Source organism: Amblyomma maculatum, chromosome 1 (assembly GCF_055883805.1).
Source record: "Amblyomma maculatum isolate TAMU_Amacu chromosome 1, ASM5588380v1, whole genome shotgun sequence".
Taxonomy (NCBI): Eukaryota; Metazoa; Arthropoda; class Arachnida; order Ixodida; family Ixodidae; genus Amblyomma; species Amblyomma maculatum.
Window position 1 is genome coordinate 249092175 of NC_139344.1, and position 23717 is coordinate 249115891.

General features: G+C 43.1%; 1 protein-coding gene across 1 annotated transcript in view; it reads right to left on the minus strand.

Annotated features, from left to right (window-relative positions):
- Positions 1–11787: 11787 nt before the first annotated feature.
- Positions 11788–23717, minus strand: part of LOC146206191 (spermatogenesis-associated serine-rich protein 2-like) — a 43813-nt gene continuing 31883 nt past the window's right edge. The window contains exon 15 of the mRNA XM_084590819.1: positions 11788–14367. Within this exon, the coding sequence (XP_084446945.1) occupies positions 14017–14367 (351 nt within the window). The 3' untranslated portion in view covers positions 11788–14016. The remainder of the gene's footprint in view (positions 14368–23717) is intronic.

Genomic DNA, 23717 nt, shown 5'->3' on the forward strand with positions numbered 1-23717 from the left:
CCTATTTTTTAATGTTACACCTACCATTTTTCATTCCATAGTCATCTGTGTTGTCCTCAACTTAAATAGAACCCTTTCGTTAGCCTCCATGTTTCAGCTCCATAGGTGAGTAAGTGTAAGATAAGAAAGGAATACTGCAATCAAATTCTAAATTCTAAGTTCATTCTAAGTTCAAAAGGCAAGCCACCATGTCAGTGTTATCACTCAGTACCCTAATTTCTAAGTTCAATATCACAGGAAAGACAATTGTGCCAAGCTCAAGCTTAACACCGTTCAACATGATCCAGTTACATACATATATATATATATATATATATATATATATATATATATATATATATATATATTCCTGCCGAACATAATCACAGTTCCCATATTGTAAGGAATCTTTATCAACCATGCTTTTATTTATGTGTTTATTGATACCTCAGAGGTCCTAATGCAAGACTACAGAAGGAATGGGCTTGTGCACAGTGATAAATGGCGACAGGCTAGTGGTATACATGGCTATGATTAGACAGGTTCTTCGATGGCAGTATTGAAGCTTACAGGATCACTGATGAGGGATGATTCCAGTTGTTAACAGTGCTTGCGAAGAATGACTCATGAAATGTAGTTGTGCGGGCATGCGGTGAAACGCCACTTTTACGACAACCTGTGCGAGGTGTTCTATACACAGGTTAGCTGAGACGACTGCCATGAGGTCTTGTATGAAAAGCTTGTGATAAAGACAGGGGCATGAAGTACAGTGACGAGAACAGAGACTGTAACAGAGATTTCATGGCAGAGATAGTATTTGAAGGAATGAAACTGGTGGCATGGTTTTGAACAGGCTCATAAGGTTAAGTAAAGTTACAGTAGTGTGGATCAACTATATGATTGGTATATTAAAGTTGTGATCACACAAGGATTTTGTAATCTAGTAATTTTACACAAGAAGGTGCCAGCCATGGGTAGGTTAGGATAGAGGTATCCAACAGTTCTATTAGAGTAATTAGTTACATGGCTTACAAGGCAAGACAATGTTAAGCCATTAGTGAGGTGAACACCAAGGTACTTAAACGAATTCTTGGAAAAAGTAGTACTAGTGTTAATTTTGTAAGTAGGATGTGTTGTTTTGGCAGTGGTGAGAAGAAATCAACTGTTTAAAGCTTCTCAGGGACGGAGGCCACATAGCACATCACTATTGTATGCGAATTAGATATAAGGCAGAAGCGTCGGACGAGTTGGTTACAGAGCAGCGAAGTACACAGTCATCAACTAAAATGTGGATGGTAGAAGTTACTGAAGGGAGATCGTTAAGAGTAAGGGACAGTGCTTTGTGGAACACATAGCTGAAAGAAAACTTTGAAAAAGAGTAACAAACCGCAAGCGGTCGGTCAGAAAGCCTTGGATTAAACTCGTGGATAGAGGTTTGTTCAATTCAGGCAGCTTCAGCAGAATGTGGGCAATGTGAAAAATGCGTGCAGACAGGCGACGCAACTTGGGAAAAGCGGTAAAAGAAAATCGAGTACCGAACCTGCTGGATATTTTTTTCGAAGTTAATATTGGGATATATTGAGGGCAAAAGGCACCATTTCGGCTCCATCTTAGTGCCTATACCCTGTGCGATTCAGGGAACGTAGGAACGGGTGAACGCTAAATATTTTTTACACACTCTTGTACACTACGCGAACGCGCACACCTCGTGAATAACACGAAATAGAAGTGTCCTTTCGCTAAGGCAGTTTTGGGAAAACTGCTCGCAGCTTCGAAAAGACCCGTTTTATCTGGAGTGCCCGGCATTGCAAAAGAAAGAACACATAAACACCCTTCCAGAATCAGCCAAGCGATCACATACGGTGATTACATAAACACCGCGACCTTCAAAACGGAAGCCAAGACCACCTACACGTTGAGAATATTCTTCTTCCATGGTAGCACAAACCAAATCACGATCCCCATACACAGGCCTTTTACATACGCTCTTGGTTTCTAGTATGCCACACTGTGCAGCATTCATGCTTCAAAAATAAATCCAAGCAACACGCAAATATGATTTGTTGCAGAATGAACGGAGAGACCGACGGGGTCCGCAGGTAAGAGCACTCTTTCAACTTCCGTGGATGCACGAAGCCTCTACTGCGTCTATCGCCTCTGTCGTTACTAACGTAATCCATGAAGAAACTGCAAGATGAGCACTGAGGCACGAAATGTGCACGGCGCAAAAATCGTGATTCACACGACCAGACATTCCAAACGTCGTTTACAAACACACGACACGTGATCTGCCTTGGGCTTTCCTGCAAAAACCCCAATCCGACAATAATAAACAAAGCCAAGCCAATCCATGGGTTGCAATAACGATTTGCTTATTTTCACTCGGTTGCACCAAGCTTGTAGCTTATTCCAACCGGGTCGCAGCAACGCCGGCCATCCGAAAATAATAAACAAAGCCAAGCCAATCCATGGGTTGCAATAACGATTTGCTTATTTTCACCCGGTTGCACCAAGCTTCTAGCTTATTCCAACCGGGTCGCAGCAACGCCGGCCCGAAGAAAAACCACCGGGTCCGTAGCCACAGCCAACTTTTATTTTAAAGGCTACATTATCAAACGATCAAAGCAATCAAAGTTCTCATGCTGTCCGAGAACGGCAACAACACAAGTTTTTGTCTCTTTTACATGTTTTCTCACTGTATTCGTGTTTGACTGCCAAACTTACTTTCTTTTTCTTTTTTTTTTTAATGCTGAAGGGTGGCGCAAGGCAAGGGGCAAGATTCCAGTCAGCAATGTTCCAGTATATTATAGACATTAAACTTGAGATGTAATTTCGTTTCTTGCCTAGCTGTATTTTTCTTTTCTGGAATGGGAGAAACTGAATTGTCGGCCAGTTGTCACAGGCGTGAGCCAACAGCATGGTGATCCAACAGGTTTTATGGCCCCACCGGTCGGACAAAGGATCAACCGACAGTTCGGCTGGCCATTCGTTTTAAACATAAGTTTCACTATTTATAGAAATTAATTAGCAACTTATGGTTTTGAAGGTTACTATCGTATTTTTACGGTATTCAGTTATATGTACGAGCCATCAATTTTTGCTTTCACTCACAGTTTTAACAAACAGACGAAACGGCATTCTTCAAGGCATTAGTGTAAGGAACTCTATGCTTCAAGGAACAGCGCAGACGTTGCCCTGTCACCGGCACTGTGACCCGCCAAACCAAGCAACGCCACCATAGCAACGCTATTGGTATTTTCTCCGACCGGCAGCGTGGGCGGTGGGCCGTTGGTTCGGGCCGCTCAGCCTCTCCGAAGACTGCACGACACCAGTTTTCCATTGCAAAAAATCTACTGTATCTGAGATGTAGGCCATAAAATGCTTCCCCCTCTTTTCTCCTTCTAGCCACACGCTTTGCGGCGAAAAAAGCACGATGTATTTTTTTTAAAGTACGTTATCCGTATTTCGCTGAACTTACTCACAATCTGTCGTTCTCAGAAGCTGCCATATGCAGTTGCTTGCTGATGTATCATATGCTCCAGGGCGTTCGAGGCGTCCACCGAGAAATGAGATAGCTTTGCCAGCTTTGCGCCTTTTCGCGTAATGAAACTGGCGAAGGTACGAAACAGCACGGAGTGAATTAAGGAAGGCGCTCATGCTTAAGTTTGCATCAGCTGCTCCAGTGGCAGTGCAGGTATTAATGGCATCCGCCAGAGAAGGACGAGTATATTTAGATGCTCCAAAACGATCGAGCCTTAGCCGCGCTGATGCCAACCAACCAGCTTTTACTTTCAATGCGCGTGATAAGCTTAGCTCTGCCATTTTTTTCAGATGCTCCCTGGGGGAATTCGGACAGCGTACGGACATAGCACGGACTTGGCACGGACGGACGTAAATAGCTTATTCACGTGAGGTTATTGCAGCCTTCCTGGCAACCATGGAACGCATAACGCAACATGAGAGAGGGAGAAAGGAAGAGGGAGGGCCCACGGCGAATTATGACGCGTCGGTGAAATCCGAGCTCTGGTTGGACGGCGTTTCAAACGGCGTCTGAAGTATCCGACAAATCAGCGATGCGCAGCAGGGAGGACGCTGATGAACGCTTTTTAGTTTCGAACCGCCCAACATTATGGCGTCTCCGTAATACAGGGTTGCCACAACCGCCGCCTGCTAAACCTGATAGTGAATAGGGATTTACCGATTGAAGTCGCCACTCAATCGGAAGCCAGCAGTCGGCGAAATTTTCATTTTAATGCTAAAGCAATACCGAAACCTGCTGTATGGAAGGAAAGATCTACTGTCACGGAAAATCGGGAACAGGTTTAAAACATCGAAGTGTCTAAAGGTACGTCCGACGTATCCATTCGATTCTCGTAAAGATACGGCGGACGTCGATATACAGGCTCATGGCTATATGCACGTCGAACGCGGCCACATTCCGCTTGCTACGCGTGAATGGATCTCATCCTCTATGATATCAGCTAGCCGCGACTGTCGATGAGGTGCTACGAAGAGTGCATCCGTTCTAACATAGATCACGGTCTTCACTTAGGGTTGTGTACGGCAAACATCGCTGTCAAGCACATAGCCGCAGGCGATATGCTACGTACTGCACCAGCTCCACCAGCTGGCATCGAGATACGCACATTCACGAGCAGCTTTCGCTTCGCACTAAACTATCACCTCGATCTGCCCGTAATGCGAGCGAGCTATTCCTAGCATTTACGCTGTCTTAGGTCCTGCATCGACCTCCGAAGATCTAGCGCCGGCACAACACACACACACCTCGCCGTGCAACTGAACATTCGGCAGTCCAAAGTATGTAGGTATGTATGTGAAATGGCATTATGCTCGTTCCTCACATGCAGACCGAGGAAACAGGATGTTTTTAGCTAAATTCTTCGTTTAAATTCTACCTCAGAGCCGTGACAGAAGACATGCCGAATCTACTAGAGGCCTGCACATCGACTCGTCGAGGCGAAGACCTACTGCACCGCACCGCAAGAGTGCACAACCGGAAAGCCGGAAGCGTGAATGATCCGAATTCCATGTGAACAGCAATGTTCTTTGGTATATTGGGGAAGACTAGACTAAAGTGCTTAGGCTGCATCTTTTTCTTGTCGTTGAAGTTTGCGTACATGTAGTTTAAACCCCCGCATGCTCGAGGTTAGCGTGACCCGACTGAACGGCCGCGCAGCTTTGAAACGATCGGGATGGATATGCATGCATCGCCGGACTTAGGTACGCGGTAGAAAATGTGCGCTGCACATTTCGTTGAAGAAGCTGACTCTTAGAATTTTGCAGAGTGTGCCATGCAAGTGATCGTTGCTACAACCACGCATCCATGTTCCCACGGCTGGCCTACCCCGAGGCGCATAAATGTTCAACCGTGGGCGTATCAATGATCGAAGAGAGGACAGATTTTCACAATATTGGGCGTGAAATCGATAGCTACCAGTGCTCAGTGTTAGATAAATTCTGCCTTGATCATGCGCAATTCAGTGTTTCAGGTGTGGTCAGTAGCTATATAAGTTTGAACAGTTCGCCTTTCAAGTCAGCGGCGCCAGCGATGGATCGGCGGAGCGATTTTCCACGCTACACCGCTGTCTTGCTAGAAAGCCTACCTAGGCGGCGTTTGACATTCACCTGCTTTTTGTTGGCCCCGTAATTGAAAGCAACGCCTTCAGAAACGCGTTAAATGTTCAAAAATGTATTCTCTTCAACAGTTTCACTCCAAGCTGTCAAAGCAGGCGGACGTTGATAAAACAGTTGAGCACTCCAGTCTTTAGAAATCTGTACAATCACCTTCAGTTTGTAAAATTATTGGAATAGGTCACTTTCCGATCGCTACGACATAGACCCTCATGACAGCGCTGTCACGTGAATAAGGACCACACCAGGCCGAAAGCTTGTCTCATATAACATAGCTAACCAAGGTATACCTTACAGCATTGTGTTGATTTTTATGGTGCATAAGCCACTAATGCTGCCATGCACCAAGAACAAGGTTTAATGTATTTATTTTGTGTGTAATGACATATGTTCTTTAGGATGTAGCTTGTTTAGGAACATTTTAGGAAACCAAAAATGCAGGAAATTTGCACGTCTCTCCTAGGATCATGCTGGGATGGAAAGGGATCTGTTGCAAATTGTAAAAAAATGTTTCCTCTTTTCTCGACTCTGGCGCACGTGTAAGATATGGTTTATTGTTAGTTCATCTCCACACTCCTTGCATATTGGTTTGTCCTCTTTCATAAATATGAAGCTGTGTGTGAGGTTTGGGTATGTGTTTTGTGAAGATGACCTAAAATGTCCTCCATATTGTGTTTTTGATTACTGCATGATTTCCATTCCTTAATGACAGGTTTGACAAGTATAGTTTGTAGTTTATTTCAATGTTTCAAAAATCCTGCCATTTCACTCTCACTTTTCTTTGTACAAGCTTCTTGGTATCTTCATGCAGCATATTCACCCTCTGTAATTTAGCATTGCGTCAAGGTAACCTGGTTATTTCTTTTCATCACCTTTCAAGACTACTGTCCCGATTTCATAAAGTTTCTGACGACAGGAACTCCTTGGAAGTCATAGAAATAAATGAGATCCACAATCATGAGCTATCTAGGGTATGCATATACATGTCCATCGCTCAGTGGAATGGCGTCAGTATGCTGTTAGAACAGGTCTTGTGGTAACAACAACCATTGTCTGAGGTGGTCCTTTAATGGGCATTGAAATGCTATGTAACTACAGGTACTGATAGAACTCTTGACCATGTTATGTGATGATGCGATCCTTGCATGAATATAGGTATACATTTCAGAATCTGCAGTGCACCACTTGACCATTTGCCACCAGTTTGTGCGAAAATGTATTTTTCATGCATGTTAACCAGTATTTAACAGATGACCCCTGTGCACAAGCCAAAAGTGCCACGAGCCAAATGTCACGAGGCCACACGACATGGCAGGAGCTGTTAAGCCAAGCTTACAAAGTTATATTTGAAATATTTCAGCTTCAACGTTTCAGCTCCAATTAAGAAAGGTTGAGGCTTACAGAGGTCTATGCCAGGTTGTCTATCACCTAACAGGGCAGCCTACGACCGTATGCTAATGAGTATATCTGAGATAACAGAGACATGAATTAAGGAATTAGTAATAATGTTTGTAGCAAAGGGCATGTAAATTAACGAGAATCCACAGTAGGATCTGCAGACAAGAACCATTAACGCTGGCACACCATACCCTTACAGGTGGAGATTAGGCATCTCCCTAATTTTTTGTCTGCTCAAAGCTTGTCATTTCCTTCGTTCTTCCAGATGAGGAAGATGTGAAAATGATAGCATCCAAAGTGCCAGAGACCATCGTTAACAAGGATGCTGATCCCAACAGCGTAAAAAGGAATTTCAGAAAAGATGGGTGACTAGTAATGCTGGCAACAGTTGAAACTAAGTGGAAAGGCATGAAATTGAAATGCAACATATGCAGAGATATGTTGCGAGACGACCAGTCTGTGGTGTGCGACATCTGTCTCCGTTAGTTTCATCAAGTGATTGGCCAAAGCAGATGGGGCTTGTGGTTTTGTGATAAGTGCAGTGTAGTAGCATAGATACAACCTTGCCCATTAATAATTCGAGTGAAGTAAGTGCATTGTTTTGTTTTGTTCATGGTTTCCATGAAAACATTATGAGAAATTTTTTCCTAGAGAATGTTTGCTGAAATGTGAATATAATGTGCAATAAAACTAGTGTTTTCTTGCTGTTTACTTTTCCTTGTATACATTAGTTCTGTGAAGAAAACCACAGGCTAGAAAGAAATGTAATGGCATAAATTTTGATACTTGGCCCCGTTGTGCTGGCTCAGTAGTTAGAGTGCTTGGCTGCTGAACCCAAAGATGCAGATTTGGTTCCAGCCACAGCAGGGGCATTTCAATAGAGGCGAAACAATAGGCCGTCATGCACCGTGAGGTGTCAGTGCATGTAAAAGGACCCCGGATGGTCGAAATTATACCGGAGCCCTCAACTATTGTGTTCCTCATAGCCGTAGTTATTTTGGTATGTTAAACCAGATATATATCACATCATACTCTGAGTAAGATGCTATTCATGGTCAGTTAATCATACACTAAATGATCAATTTTTTTCTGCATGGTACAGCAGCTGTTGTACAATTTTACTTTAGCCTTCATGAAGAATATCACACTGGCTCCACATGGCCTTCTGTTGACCCTTGATATGCGTCACAATCACACACCCGAGTATGTATTTGTCTAAAGGCACCTATGCATGCAAGGAGGGGACCGTTACTTTCCACTTGTCAGAACTGAATTGCATGATCCACATCATTTCTGTAATTCAACTACTTGCTATCTGAACTGTCCAGCATTGATGCAAGTTTCAAAGAACTGCAATTAGCAAATTAATCTAAGCAGCAAACCATGCCAAGAACTGCTTCGGTTTCATCTTTAGCAACTGTTTGGGAACTAAAATTAGCCAAATGTTGCAAAACATAGATGAGAGGTTACAAAATCTAAAAAACAATGCAGCCTACCTGTGGCATGTAGGGTTTCACATCCTAAAGTGACATATGTAGCTATGAAGAATACCGTAGTGGAGAGCTCCAGACTAATTTGACTGCCCGGGCTTTGTACTTTGCATTGACATCTTGCAGAAAACAGAAGCATTTGCTAAAATGGCGAGAATTGGGCCTAGTTGGTTATTCATGTTGGTTTCACCGTGCTAACACATTGAACGACAGAAAAGACCAGTCGCGCTCCGTGGTGTTTGTCTTTTCTGTCGTTCAATGTGTTAGCGCAAACCAACAAGAAGCATTTGCATTTCACCTGCACCAAAGTGCGACTGCCATCACTGGTATTAAACATCACGACCTTGGGGCAAGTAGCGGAACGTGCCACTAAGATGTCGCAGCGTCTACGTGCATGCTATACACGTCAACCTTTCTAGCATTAAAGCTGTCACATGCATGGCAGATATTCATGTTCAGCTTTGGACTGACAAGTTTAAAAGTGTACTATTTGTGTTTGTCTAGCATGAAAAACAAAGGAAACTAAGGAAAAACGAAAAAAAAAATGAACATAATATGTTGAAAAAGCACTAGTCATTAACACATAAAGCATATTCGTTCCTTTATTAATGATAAAGTGACCTTCAACAATAGTACAAAGCCTGAACATTTAGAAAGGTGCTGTGCCAGGCAGCTATTTTACAGAAACCTGAACCATTTCACCTGTAGTAATGCGCATCCCGGCGGTGTGGGCTGGGACTTATTTTTCGGTCCACTCCAACATGCGAAAACTGCATCATGTGCATTCCCATTTTCCGAGTTTTGAGCTCTGTAGTACAGGCTAACAAATTGTCGATGACTTATTTTCGTCTGATTGTTGCACAGCGCGTGTAAATAAATTACCACTGCACCTAATAAACACTGACATGCACGTGCAACATCGCCGATCATAAACGGACACACTGATGTCCGTCCGGACATCGGCGCATTCATCACAGCACTCTTCGTAGTCTCACACAGCAGTCTAGTAGGACGTAATCCGTAATCACAGCATCTCACGGTAAGCACAAACCACACCTCCAGTTGTACAACAAACACGAATGACGCGATGCTTGGGCTAGAGACACGCCGGCGGTGCCCAGCTTTTTCAGCGCCGCTTGTACTACGTAGAACTTGCAGCACCAAACCTCAATGCGAGCAGAAAGCGATGCGTTACGTGACGCATCTCATCACAGATGGAAGTGAGGAAACTTTGAAGAATCAAAACTACATAATTACTTAACGACCGTCGAAGACGTTAATCCACATAATAACGAGGACCAAATGAGCGGGCGTGCGGGCCGCGGGCTGGCCGTCAACACCGCGATTACATGCGCTTGCGCTCTGGTCGTGCTTGCCACCCTGCCGCGGTCCAACTCACGTAAACCTATCATCATGCCATCACGTAGTATATCACCCATTCTAGGCACTATTCTTGCCACTGTACTATTCTTTGTAATTTCACATTTCACGCATGCAGTATGTAGTACATACTTCTTGCACCTCGCACGTACACACCTCATACCAACTCCGATTTGGCTACATATGGCTACCATGTTGTTGCTACAACCACATCTGGGGATCTCGGATCCGTCCGGCTTTCCCGACGGATCCCAAGGCCCATATCGGAGAAAAATGCGTTGGGTCCGTCGGAAGATCCCTACCGATCGGGTCCGTCCGCCGTACCTCTGAAAAATATTTCCCGGATCCGTCGGACGGATCCCGAAGAAAAACGCACCGGGTCCGTCGGACGTACCTTTAAGACCATTGATCGGGTCCGTCGGACGTACCTTTAGCCACAGCCTTAAAACATTTGGTTGCCAATTCCACAGGGAGGTTCTGTACCAGTTTGAGGAAAATTAGTTATATGGAGTTTAAAATAATTGAGCTGGAAAGAAAATTCGGTTAATTTCTCATGGATCCATCGCATGACTGCCTGCCCTTGAATCCTTTCCTGCAAATAAATTTTTTCTGCATGTCTGGCAGGGTCAGGATCGAATTACCTATGGTCTTCGGATTGCGATATTGGCACATACACTTCGCACAGGCCACGAAGGTCGTTGCTCTGAACGTGAAAGGCCAGTGAATTAATGCGCGATATACTGATGTCAGGTGGTATGGCCAACCATGATGACCCTTGCCAAAATGGTTCATTAGAACATTAAGTGGAAAATTAGTATTGAGCAATGCAGTATGATTGCAGAATGGGCCATAACGCTTTTGCATTCACTGAATGTAAGCACTTAACCCCTGTAGCTGTCCGTTCTTAAAAGGCTGCATCTTTCAGTGTGCAAAAAGTTGAGACTTCCCGAAACGAAATTTTATTTTACGATGGACCTTGTGGTGGAAACCATTACTGTGCCGCAGGCGAGGAAGGAAGGTGAAAATGAAAGAAAAAGACAGCACATTAGCATTTTGCCCGATTAAAACATGAACACCACAGCAAAAGGTGCCCATTCTTTAGAGAAGCAGTACTTTGATAAGCTGGGTTTTTTCATAAGACGGAAAGTGAGTTTCTAGTTGGCATTTGCATTCCTGTGAATGCACATGCCGGTATATGAAACTGCAATGAAAACTAAACCAAGTAGAAAGCTGCGCATGACACAAGCACCAATACAGCAAATGAGTCAAGTACAACTAGCAGCGAGCTAGATATATGCAGTACATTGTGTCCTTTCACAAAAGGATGCTTAAGAAGCACTCCTAATGCGCAGGTTGAAAACTTGCATTTGTCTTTGTTCACAACCATTGTACTGAACCATGCAATGCCGGTATATGAAACTGCAATGAAAACTAAACCAAGTAGAAAGCTGCGCATGACACAAGCACCATTACAGCAAATGAGTCAAGTACAACTAGCAGCGAGCTAGATATATGCAGTGCATTTTGTCCTTTCACAAAAGGATGCTTAAGAAGCACTCCTAATGTGCAGGTTGAAAACTTGCATTTGTCTTTGTTCACAACCATTGTACTGAACCATGCAATTTGTTTGCTCATAGCCAAAGAGACTATGAGGGACACCATAGTGGAGGGCTCCAGTAATTTTGACCACCTGTGGTTTCAATACCGCATAGTACACAGGTGCCTTGCTTTTTGCCTTCAACAAAACATGGTCGCTGTAGCTGGGGTTTGATCCTGAGTCCTTGAGTTCAGCAGTCAAGTGCCCTAACCACCGAGCTACCATGGCGGTGTGAAGCATGAGTGACAAATATGCAGCTATTATCCCACAGCACGAATAGACGGAACAAAATCAGGCACCAAGCAACTTTTATTTTGTTCAGTGGACAGAGTACCAAAATGCAACACTTTACTTTGTTTGCTGGCAGGGTGGAATTACCACCCTGCATTGCAAGAACCAAGTGCTTGCAAGGAAGAAAACTTCCATGTCAATATACACACAACACTCTAGGCAGAAGTACATTAAATTAACTATAAAGTGCATTTACAGGAAATGTGGAAATGCATGCTTGCAATGTTCATAACAAATAAAACAGGGCATCTAAGACCCCACTTCTCCACTTGTAACCTAAATGAGTATCAATAGCCCCAGAACTCATTAACCATACCAGGTGCAAAACCTCCCCTTCAAAGATTTGGTCACATCTTAAATGACTGTTCTGAGGGGTAGACTCAGAGGAATCACTAGAGAGATGCTGACCACACTGGGTGCAGTGCTGGAAGGGGAGAGCCACAGCATGAGGTTAGAAAATAAGGTGCACAGGAGGAGGAGAGGTGCAATGGGCCAGACCTTTGCATTGGGTGCCACTGGTCTTCTATAGAAACATGTCTCTTGCAAGCCATGGAAAATTTATATACTGCCTCATATTAGCTGCCTGAAGTGCTGAGGACAGAATAATACAGGCCACACTTTGGCAGCAAACCTCATATTTCAGACATGTTGCAGCTAGTGAAAATTGATCAGTGTGTACACATGAAGGCAGCAAACCTTTCTATTTCCATTAGGCAATGTGGGGAATAAGTTGGGTTGTCTGTACTATTTTATACATCTACCTGCTTTGAGGTTTGGTTTGGTTTGGTTTGTGGGGTTTAACATCCCAAAGCAACTCGGGCTATGAGAGACGCCGTAGTGGAGGACTCCGGAAATTTCGACCACCTGGGGTTCTTTAACGTGCACCGACATCGCACAGCACACGGGCGCCTTGCTTTTCGTCTCCAACGAAAAGCTGCCGCCGAGGCCGGGATTCGATCCCGCGTCCTTGGGAACAGTAGCCGAGCGCCGTAACCACTGCGCCACCCCGGCGGGGTATCCTGCTTTGAGGTGATGTAATGATCCACATTAAGGTTTGCATCATACCAAACTAATCTTTTAGGGCATTTGGCATGTTTTTTTGTTTGTTTTTTCAAGCACATATATGCAGGAGGTTTCACAACTGGTATGAAGAAGAGCCCCACTGAACAAGAAATTAAGGAATGGATGTAAAGTACATGACAAGATAAAAAAGAAAAGCTGCTAAAGGCACTCCATAGTGTATAAAGTCATAACTAGTGTCCTGTTCAGTGGCTCGACATAACTAAAACAAGCAACATAAAGAGCAGTTAGTGCATGTCTACTTCACAATAACAACAAAGTCTGCACCACACATAGCTAAATATACAAAAGCTTCATAGCAAATGCAAGCTACAACCAAGGCTTAGAAGCTTGGACACATAGTTTAAAGTTTAATATTAGGTATAAAGGGTTAGTGTTACTGTTTGACATGTGCATGTTCTTCCCAGTTTAGTTATGTACACAACCTTTTTATAATATGTATATACAGATAGATGTACATGCCAAAAAGAATTAAATACATTTAACAAAAGGAATTGAAAACCTAGAGCAAAAGGAAGTGAAATAATCAAACAAGACCAATTATGACAAGTACAAAATTTATCTCTGAACAGAGAAACAAAGGTCAAAAAGTAGGTTTTCTTTTTGGACAATGACAAAGCAAAAACACTCTACAAATTCCATCCACCACTTAACCAATACAGGCCTGATTGCTGCAGAGCTTCAAAAGTGAAGGAAAACACTCAAAGGGAGCAGCACTATCCAGGCTCTAGAGTAGGAGCTGATGGCAGGCATAGGAAGGGGCGGGGCAGCTACAGTGTACTAAAAAAAAACAAAACAAAATACAGGACTAGGCACACATCTAAGCTCGGACTGTGCCAAAATCACTGATCAACTGCCAGCACACTTCAAACCCCTACAGAACTGAGAGGAGGTCCACATCAAACAGTGTTTAAGGCACACACTACGAGAAACCCAAAGTTATGCCTTTTTTTGTCGTTTGGCACAAGCCATAAAGAACCAGGCACAAACAAGTGAAGGACAGGAGAGGGGCACACATGGACACTTCCTGGTGCCTGGACACGATATTGCACTGCCACAGAATCCAGAAATTTGGGACATCCAGGGTGGGGAAGTGGGACAAAAGTGTCTTGGGGGAGGAAAGTGGACTCCCCAAGACAGCTTGATGGTCTAAGCTTGACCATTCACTCCAGTTGGTGAAGGCTTTCGAGTGCCCTCATCATCTCGTGAGCGGCGACCTGGATCAGTCGGGTAGCGACCTCGGCCTGAGCCAGAGGAGTAACGATGAGGACGGCCTCCGCCCCCATAGCCACCCCGGCCACCACCTCCGCCACCACGGTCAGAGCCTGAGTAACGCATGTCATCTGGTCGACGGTTACGCCCGGCACGAGGGTAGCCACCGGAGCGTGCACCACCCGGGGAAGACCCAGGGTAGGCATTGCGGTGACTGTTGGTGTACACTTTGGAAGCACGGCTGTCTGGACCACGATTGTCCGATGAACGATTGTAGCCACCAGTACCCTGCGAGACAGACTGCTCTTTCAGAACATACTGAATACTAACACGTAGACGAAAACTTCAAACTTCATGCTGCTCCGAACAGAATTGCTAAATCGGTCATGCATTAGCATGACACACTTTTTAACTTCTGCTAGGATGGACACGAACACAGCCAGAAAGGAAAGATTGCTCCATTCCCTTCTGCCTGCAGGTGCATGTTCAATTCATATAAATTTAGGCCCGTCATTAAAGCAACAGTGGAGAGAACTGAAAATGCTGCAGTGGGCACTAAGTGGTAAGCAAAGAGTACAATACCACGCAAAAATAAAATAGTAAGATAACTGCTATCTTTGTCAATACCATTATATGTACTGGTTCGGGACAGGAGTGCAAAATGAAAATTTCACATATGGCAGAGAGAAAGGACTACAATATGTGCGGCATTTGCGAGATTTTTCAACTATATCTCGCAGACATTTGTGCAGCTATGACCACACTACATGTTTTTTTTATTGGCAATGCTATGCAACAGAAGCCATTACTACATAAAAAAAATGAAATATGTGCGTCCCTATTGTGTATTCTGTGCATAATTGGCAGCAGCGGCGACAGCGGACTTCATCTGCTCACAACTTTTCTGCGAACTTTCGTGCAGGTTGGTGCGGATTCTCAGCCTTTCGCATCGTTCTTCCAAGTTGGAACTGCTGCTGCTGCTTCTGCCACAGTGCTTCCTCTATTCCACAATGTCAGAATACTTTGTTGTCCTTATGGAAGAGTTAAAGCAAGAAATTCGGGCTGATCTGAAGGATCTTAAGAAAACGTTTGACAGGTAGTTGAGAAAAGAGATGACAGAAATCAAGGCGAGCTGTGACAGGTATGAAGAAATGCGAACTGAAACAAGGCATTGAAGGAAGCTAACGAGAAGCTTGAGACATGATGCAGTGAACTTGAGCACCAGGTGAAAGCCCACGAAAGCCAGATTCGGAACATGTAACAGTATTCGCATACGCAAACGCTTAAGTCAAAGGTGACCCATACAGTTCTTTGGAAAACCTTCCTGACATTTTGACCACAGTTGCAAGCAAACTGGAAATTCCTTTTCATCCCACTGACATCAGGGCTACTCATCGTGTCCCAATGGCAAAAGAATTCTTCCGTTAAAAACATTCCGGTGCAGTTCACTCGCAGACAAACATGTAACAACTTTCTTGAGAAAGCTCGCCAGGTAAAACTGAATGCCACAGACCTTGACTTTGACTCAGACTGAGCAGTGTTCGTTAATGAGCATTAATGCCAAGGACTAAAGCGCCTTCTTGGTACAGCCACTGTGTGCAAATGCGAGGTAAAATGGAAATACGTCTGGCTGCGAAATGGAAAAATTTTTGCTCAAAAACTGAAACTTCCCCCCGACATGATGGAACCCGACAACACAGCATATATCGCCACTTCTGCAGTCATGCGGTGTATGAAAGGCATTTTCCTTTTACGCTTGCTCCCCCTTCATGTAAGATTTATGTCATGAAGGCGTCATTTTATCACTTTCAGTTTCAAAAACTACACTCACGATTTTTCAAAAAAAAAGCTTCACAATCACTGAGGATGCCCCCAGAGGCTTCAGGTTTTATGCTAGAAAGACCCCCTATGGTTGCACATTTGCAGATGGCAGAGTTTACCTCTTGTTTTCCCTGGTCTCACTTCCGATCTGCTGCAGATTTCATCATACATTGGCAATTATTTTCATCCACATAATGCTTAGTGAGCACCTAACATACTGAACTAGTGAAAGACACAGAAACACAAGTACACAGGACAGCAGTGAGCCAGCACTGTCCCGCATACTTCTCACCTTGTGTTTCGCTGGTTCAATGTGTTAGATTCACACCAACTAGCCCAAATGGCCACCATGCCTAGTGAGCCCATTGTAATTTATTTTTGAGCCAGTGAAAGCCGATTTCCTTTCGGATGAGCATGGCTCAATGTCGCTTGGTTAGCCCTATTGTTCTAGGTCAATTACAGAATGTTTCTCCCCACTGTGAATGTCAGTTACAAAATATCTTGACAGCGTTTTTCGTCGTACCTTACGAACCTGTGCACACAAAAATTTGGAGGACACTTAAGCTTCGCCTTCAAGAGTGGAACGCGATAGCGTTATTGCACCTCGGGAAAGAGCGAGAAAACTTATTAAACGCAAGGATATTGGGGCATCCTCGCAACGGTACCCGCGCGGCCCGAAGGGGAGAAGCGGGTGAGAGAAGATAGTGATCTAACGAAAGGAAAGACGCTTGATTCTACAACCTATGAGGGTGCACGGCGAAACGTCAGGGGCGAGTGGCGCGCCACGTGTCGGGGCAGCACCGCACATTGCGAGGAGGGGTTCTTCTGCGTTTGCCGCAAGATGGCTCTGCATATGCGCAGAGCGCAGAAGAAATGTAGCGGAAACGTACTTCGCTACTCGTGTAACTGCGACATCTGTAAGTAACATGCTCATAATTACCGATATACACCGCAGTATAACGTTCTACGGCACGTTTCTAAGGCAACACCGCATTCACTAGAAGCGCTTTTGTACCGCTTTCAAGCATCGAACTCGTGGCTGAGTGGTAGCGTCTCCGTCTCACACTCCGGAGACCCTGGTTAGATTCCCACCCAGCCCATCTTGGAAGTTGCTTTTTATTTATGAAGTGCATGCCGGGATTTATCGCTCACGGCCAACGCTGCCGATGCCGACGACACCGGCTTTTCTGCGACACGAGCTCCTTAACGCTATCGCGTTAAAAGTGATTCTTGCACAGCACTGCACATAAACATTCAATGAAGTGCAAGCATTAAATGCCTGATTAATTAATACATGTTTATTGAAATGTGCCATCAAGAAAAAAAAAGCGATTTTATACATTTGGATCTTTTTTCACAGTACTACAAAACGGGCAGTCACGAGAAGGGGGCTGTTGCCATATACATAAAAACTTGCTGTGTGATATGTCAAATCATTGAGGATTTTAAGACTGTGACAGACCACTACAACATTACAACATAAATATATTTCTACTGATGTCCGAACGAAAACTACGGTCTTTTTTTTTTTTCAAATATTTCAACCAACTTCTAGAATTCTCACCTTTAAACTGGTAAAGCTTAGTTTTTGGTGAAGATTTCAATGTAACATGCATGGGAACAGCCCCACATCTTTAACATGCTACACATCATTGAATCGAATAGATTTACCAATGTCAGCTCTTCGCCAAAACAAATTACGACATCCATCTTGAGCACCATTGATTTCATCATTAATTTTGACTCAAGTATTCACTGTGCTGTCACTATGTCCTGTGATATTAGTGATCACTGTCCAATTTTTGCATTAGTAAAAAAGCAGTGGTGTAAGACTACTACATATCCGTTTATAAAGTTCCAACCCTTCAGTAATGAAAACTTAATTGCATCCAGACAAACAACACAAACCTTGGATTTGTCAGATGTCTACAACCACGCTTGCGTAATGATGCTTACATTTCATTCATTGAGAAGTTTAAAACAGTCTACAATTCCCATTTTTCTTAAACAAAGCAAAACCCCACACACAAAAAAAGAAACCTCCAGCAACCTCAAGCTTTTTCATAGGATTGAAACCAAAGCCAGAATATATCAAAAATTCACATTAAGTAGCAACAAAGATTACCTAATGGCTTTCAAACAGTTTAGGAACTCATTGAATGTTGAGCTACGCAAGGCACAAAGAGGTTATTTGAATAACTGTTTCAGAAAAACAGGAGCAACAAACCGAAATTAATGTGGCAGGCCGTGAATGAGGTCATCAACAGCCGTAATCGGAATGACTGCATAGCTAAGCTATGAACTATAATAAATATATTAATAAATAAATATAATAATAAATATGAACTATGAATAAACTAATCAGCCTCCTGTAATGGGAGCCACGCCTAGCAGACCGCTTCAATTAATACTTTATCAATCTAATGAATACTACTAACAATAAAGATGCAGGTTGCTCTATTCTGAAGCATGTAACAAATTCCTTATTTTTACAGCCTACAGATCCATCTGAAGTATTCTCTAAGCTTATAACGCTAAATAACAGTCCTTGCTTAGACAGTGAGGGTCACAATTAAGCCAATTAAATTTGCTGACAATTTTCTTGCGCCTTACAATACATTTCGCACCTCGCCGGGGTGGTGCAGTAAGTGGTTAGGGCACTCGACTACTGTGCCCAAGGATGCGGGATCGAATCTCGGCCTTGGCAGCCGCTTTTCGGTGGAGGCAAAATGCTAGGCACCCATGTGCTGTGCGATGTCAGTTAAAGGTAAAGAACCCCAAGTGGTCGAAATTTCCAGAGTCCTCCACTACAGCGTTTCTCATAGCCTGAGTCACTCTGGGACGTTCAACACCTAAACTAAACTATCGTACATTTTTAACCTATCGATCTTATCCAGTGTATTTCCAAACAAAATGAAGCAGGCAAAAGTGACTGTTCTTCACAAAGGTGGTTCAAAGCAGGAAGTGATTACCGCCCGGTGTCGATTCTTCTAACATTTTGAAGCCACTGAAAAAGTTTTGCTCAAACGCCTAGAACGCTTCTTTAATAAACACTCCTGTATTGACGACGCTCAGTTTGGTTTCCACCCAGGCTTATCGACTGCATCTAGTCGACTGGCATCAAAAGAATTAATAATGCAAACTATAGAAGAAAAAGGTTTGGTTTATGGGATTTAAGGTCCCAAAGCAACTCTGGCTATCAGAGGTGTATTGGAGGGCTCCGGAAATTTTGAGCACCTGGGGTTCTTTAAAGTGCGCTGACATCACACAGCGTCAAAACGCTCTTGAAATAGACCCAGCTGTTATGCTGCAACCGTGGCAGTGTGCCTACATGATACATAGTGACTGTCCCATCGTAACGGTGCTGTAACCCATGCTAGAATTTTGACAGATTAGTGTACGCAGGACAGCAACAGCAGAACAGGAGTCTGAACTATGCTGGTGCTTGGCTGCTCACATGTTGGCGGCTTCTGGCGTGTGGCACCCACGCTGTTTCTCGGCATATTGATGGGCAGCATGAATCTTGCAGTACCGTAACGCGAGCACTAACGACTGATGGCGGGATGAGAAACTTAAGTGGGCAGGCAGTGCTGTGCGAGACACAGTAACGCGGGTCAGCTCTGAGGCATGGTTCTGCCATCCACGTTTGTCTGTCGCCTGCAGCTTAAAAATGCAATTTCTAAGTTCCAACAGATGAGGACTGTGTGGAGTTACAGCGGCTGCCACAAGAACAGCGCAGAAATGCGCATGTGCACCCAAACTTAGTCTGCACTGCGAGGTCTCCTGCTTCACTGCTGCCTCCCCTCCACCAACAGCTGCTTAAGCAGACGGAGAGCCATCGCGGGGAATTCCAATACATTCTGTGAATGCAAATGACTGTGAGAGCCACAAAAAGAAAAGAAATGTGGCAGACAATTAATTTTTTAACTCTTTCACTACCGCACCTATTCAAATCGATTAATCTGATCAACGGTTGAAATTCTTGCGCGTGCGAGCGGTTTGCGGGCACCTAGTGCCATCTAGGTTAGAAATGGGAAACAAACGACATGTGACATGTATTGTTGGTTTTTTTGCTTTTCGGCGCTTCTCCCAGCGTTGTTTCGGAGCTGAGTGAGCACTTCGAGCAAGGCGTCTCTAGAAGAGATCGCGTTTCTCATCAATCGAGTGCTTCAGGAGCTGATTTTGCGGATGCAGACAGCAGTAGCGAGCCAGAAGAAGAGGTGGACACATCAGAGTCAAGCACCCATGAGGAGGATGCGTCGAAGTCGAGCCGGAACATCCAGCGGATGTGTCGGCTCTATGTGCGGCGCATATTTCGATTACTAATAAATAGTTACGAGCGGCGGAGCATGTGCTCACGGCTATATTATTTGTTTTCATGGTCACAACGTCATACGGACATCATTCCTTGCCAGCAGCTGTGAAGCGTGTGCAGTTGTTTCCTAAATGAAACCAGAGAGTCGAAGTTGGTTGCACTATCTTTTTTTTTTTTTCTGCTGAAAGAACAGTTTTCGGCAATACCTTCTGAAAATTGTATCATCTTTTTATGACATAATTAGCTACAGAATGTATATCTAAATTTTTCTACGCTTGATATTATTAAAGTTTTGCTCTTTTTTCAATAAGAATGATGTATTCAGTGTACAAATTTTTAAATTATAAACATTTTTTTACACTAATTTGTCTAATAAATATATATGTAACATTTATATTATTGAATAGAACATTATTTTAGCTACATTTTGATACCAAACAATGTAATTCAGGCATCAGTGTCTAGTCGCCAAAAAATATTTCCTTCCACCCAGTAAAAACTGCCCTTTTTCCCGTGGTAGCGAAAGAGTTAACGCTTGAAAATTCACGCATAAAAAGTTAAATGGCAACACTGAACCCTGCAAAGCCACTGCACATGAAAATGCATTTATTATGGGTGTGCGGATATGAAATGTTGCATATGAATCGAATATGTTTGTTATGCGCTTTGTCTTCGTACTGATTTCAGAATTTTTGAATACTCGATTACTACCGAATACCTCGAAAATTTTCATATTCACCTCAGTTACCCCGCACTGCGCGCTTCACAGCAATGCCTGACCGCGTGGGCTGTGCAGTGAAGCATCCTCAAAACGTGACGGGGCCGTTTTGTGAAGAGGGACCTTCCCTTTTGGAAAGCGGGCCTTAACGGAAGTATGCACAAAGCGAAGCACTTGACCAAACCCGGTAAAAATGTCCTTTTGTTTCATCCCAAATGCAGATATCCACCTTACAAGTGTTTATCAGGTAAAATTACTGTGATGCAAACGGCTTTCGGCAAACTCTTTAGGCCCATTCGGTCTTTCAGTTAACTTGGGCATTTTTCCAGGTTCCTGGAACCCAATTACTGAGAATTTACTGTATTTAGCAGCAATATGACAGCTCAACCCAGTAACAGATACGGAAGCCTGAAATGGTATAATACTTATACACTGGACTTTTCACTAAGGTATACGCTTCTGGGCAATTCTAAATTAATTTTACTTGCATATACCATATGAATTCTGAAATAAACAAGATGAACAATTATTCCAAATTTTTAGTTGTCCATTTCTTTTTCTTCACTGAACAGATATTCAATATTTGAAGGCATTTTTTCCCCCCATATTCATATCTGATTTGTATTAGAAAGTTTCAATACTTGCACATGCCTAGCATTTATTAAATTGAACTATTTCCTAACTTTTATTTTTGCAAAAGAAAATATAACAATGAGAACATTCTGCATTTCTGTGAACTGCATTAGCGTGCCATAACAGTGCTTTTTGCTTTGGTAATAGTAATGCCATTGAGATCGAAACCACTTTCTGTTCAAACGCCTTTCTATCTGAAGCCGAGTAATAAATGGGTACAGCAGTGCCCTGAAAGTGCACTCAGTGGGCAAAATGTACAGGTCTCTGGAGCACTTCTTAGTCTACGATTTTACTTAGGAAAGGTGGTAGCAAATGGTATGTCTACCAGATTAATCACACAATCTGCATTAAATTCTCTGTGAACACCCCCCCGCCTCCCGCTTCCTCCGCAGAGGCGACTGCGCGTGTTAGCTTTTAGTACTTTTAATTTCTAGAACTTACACTGCGTGTATTCATTGTTTTTGCATTCCATACTACTGTCCATAACCAGAATAGAGCTACATTGAAGTGAATTATAAAAAAAAAAAAACGTTCTATTTGCAGTAGCTACCTTACTTTAGCTGAATCAGGCATAAATTATTCCGTCCAAAGAAACAAAAAACTTTAACACATTTTCCACTGAATCTGTTTGCTGCAGAATCTTTTGTTCTAGCCAACTGACAAACTTGTATGAAATGCATGTAATGCAAGGTGCCCACCATAGCATGCTAAAATGCCCAGGTGCGGACATAAGTACACGGTGCACGCTTTTTCGTTCAAATTAAAATCCCGCCTTTTGTGATGGAGATATGAAAATTTATTTGTCCAAGTGAAAGAGTACTGGTGTCTACTACCGGCTTGTGTGAAAAATTTGAGAAGGAAATAGCGTGCTCCGTTTACTTTTGTCCGCACTAGTACGGTTCTTGGTAAGCCACCAAGAAAGAACCTTGAAATGTGAATTTTACCTTTTACCCTGTCGCCTTGGTGTGCGCGCGCAGGAGAGGGGTGGGGGGGGGGGTGGGGGGGGGGGATGCAAAACAAAAATTGACTAATTTGATCATAGTTATTCCACAATTATATTTCAGTTATCTTGCGTCTTCATCAGTCTTTGACAAAAAGTAAAACAGACTATGCTTAACAAATTTAGGAACTTAAGTTTCTTTTTTTTTTTATGTGGTCACAGAAAACTCTGAAAGCAACATGCTACTTCTGATGGTGCCAGCATATCATGAATTTTATGAGTTTTCTATGATGAAGCCCCACCATCTTGGTATAAATGTGAAGAGGAAAGGTCAGACAACAGTTTCTGTTGGTCGTGATGTCGCATTTCTCTGGCCAAAAGCATGCAAGTCAATAAATATGGCCACCGAGGGTCACCTTCTCAGTTTTCACTTTCCAATATGATATAACTCACCCTTTGGCATTTCACAGCAAACTACAGTAGAAGAGTTTTTTGGCCCATATGAATCATGAAATGCTGAGGAGTGCAATAAGCTTTAGACTTTCCTATGTATTTGTGCATAAACTTTGAAAGTTGATTTTAAGAAACATTTTCAGGTTGATATGCATGGTGGAATAACCTATTTCAGCAAGTACTTGGCATAAAAGAAATGAAAACAGCTTTATTACACAGCACTAGGCTTAGTAAACATACTGAAATATTTACCAGGAAGATGACTTTTCAAAAGAGTTCATTGTAGTCACTTAAAAATGATACCATTTAGTTTAAAATGCAATTCTAACATCAGCACAGAAAGTTGCATAAATATGCCACATTTGGCTACTACATTACCTGCATAATTAACAAAAACAGTATTAACTGCAAATTCCCAATAATTATTCAGCATGTCAAAGTAATGCTAATTGCATACTTAATAGAGTGAATTTAGTGAAAACGTCAATTACAACCCTAGGTGTACTTCTTCCTTTTATTACGAGGGCCCAAAAGGCAGACACTCTAAAAAATTTCAGCTTGAATATTCTAGGATTACTACTTGGCTTAATTAGGTAGCCTATCAGAGGTGTCCAAATGCAGTTAATAACTATTGAATTATATCTTTTGACTGTGACAGGGTGGAACATTTCAGAGAAAAATTATGGCCACCTGGGTACTGTTGTGTTAGTTATTACAACAGCTGGATGCCTAGACACCTAATGAAATTTGTGCTCAAA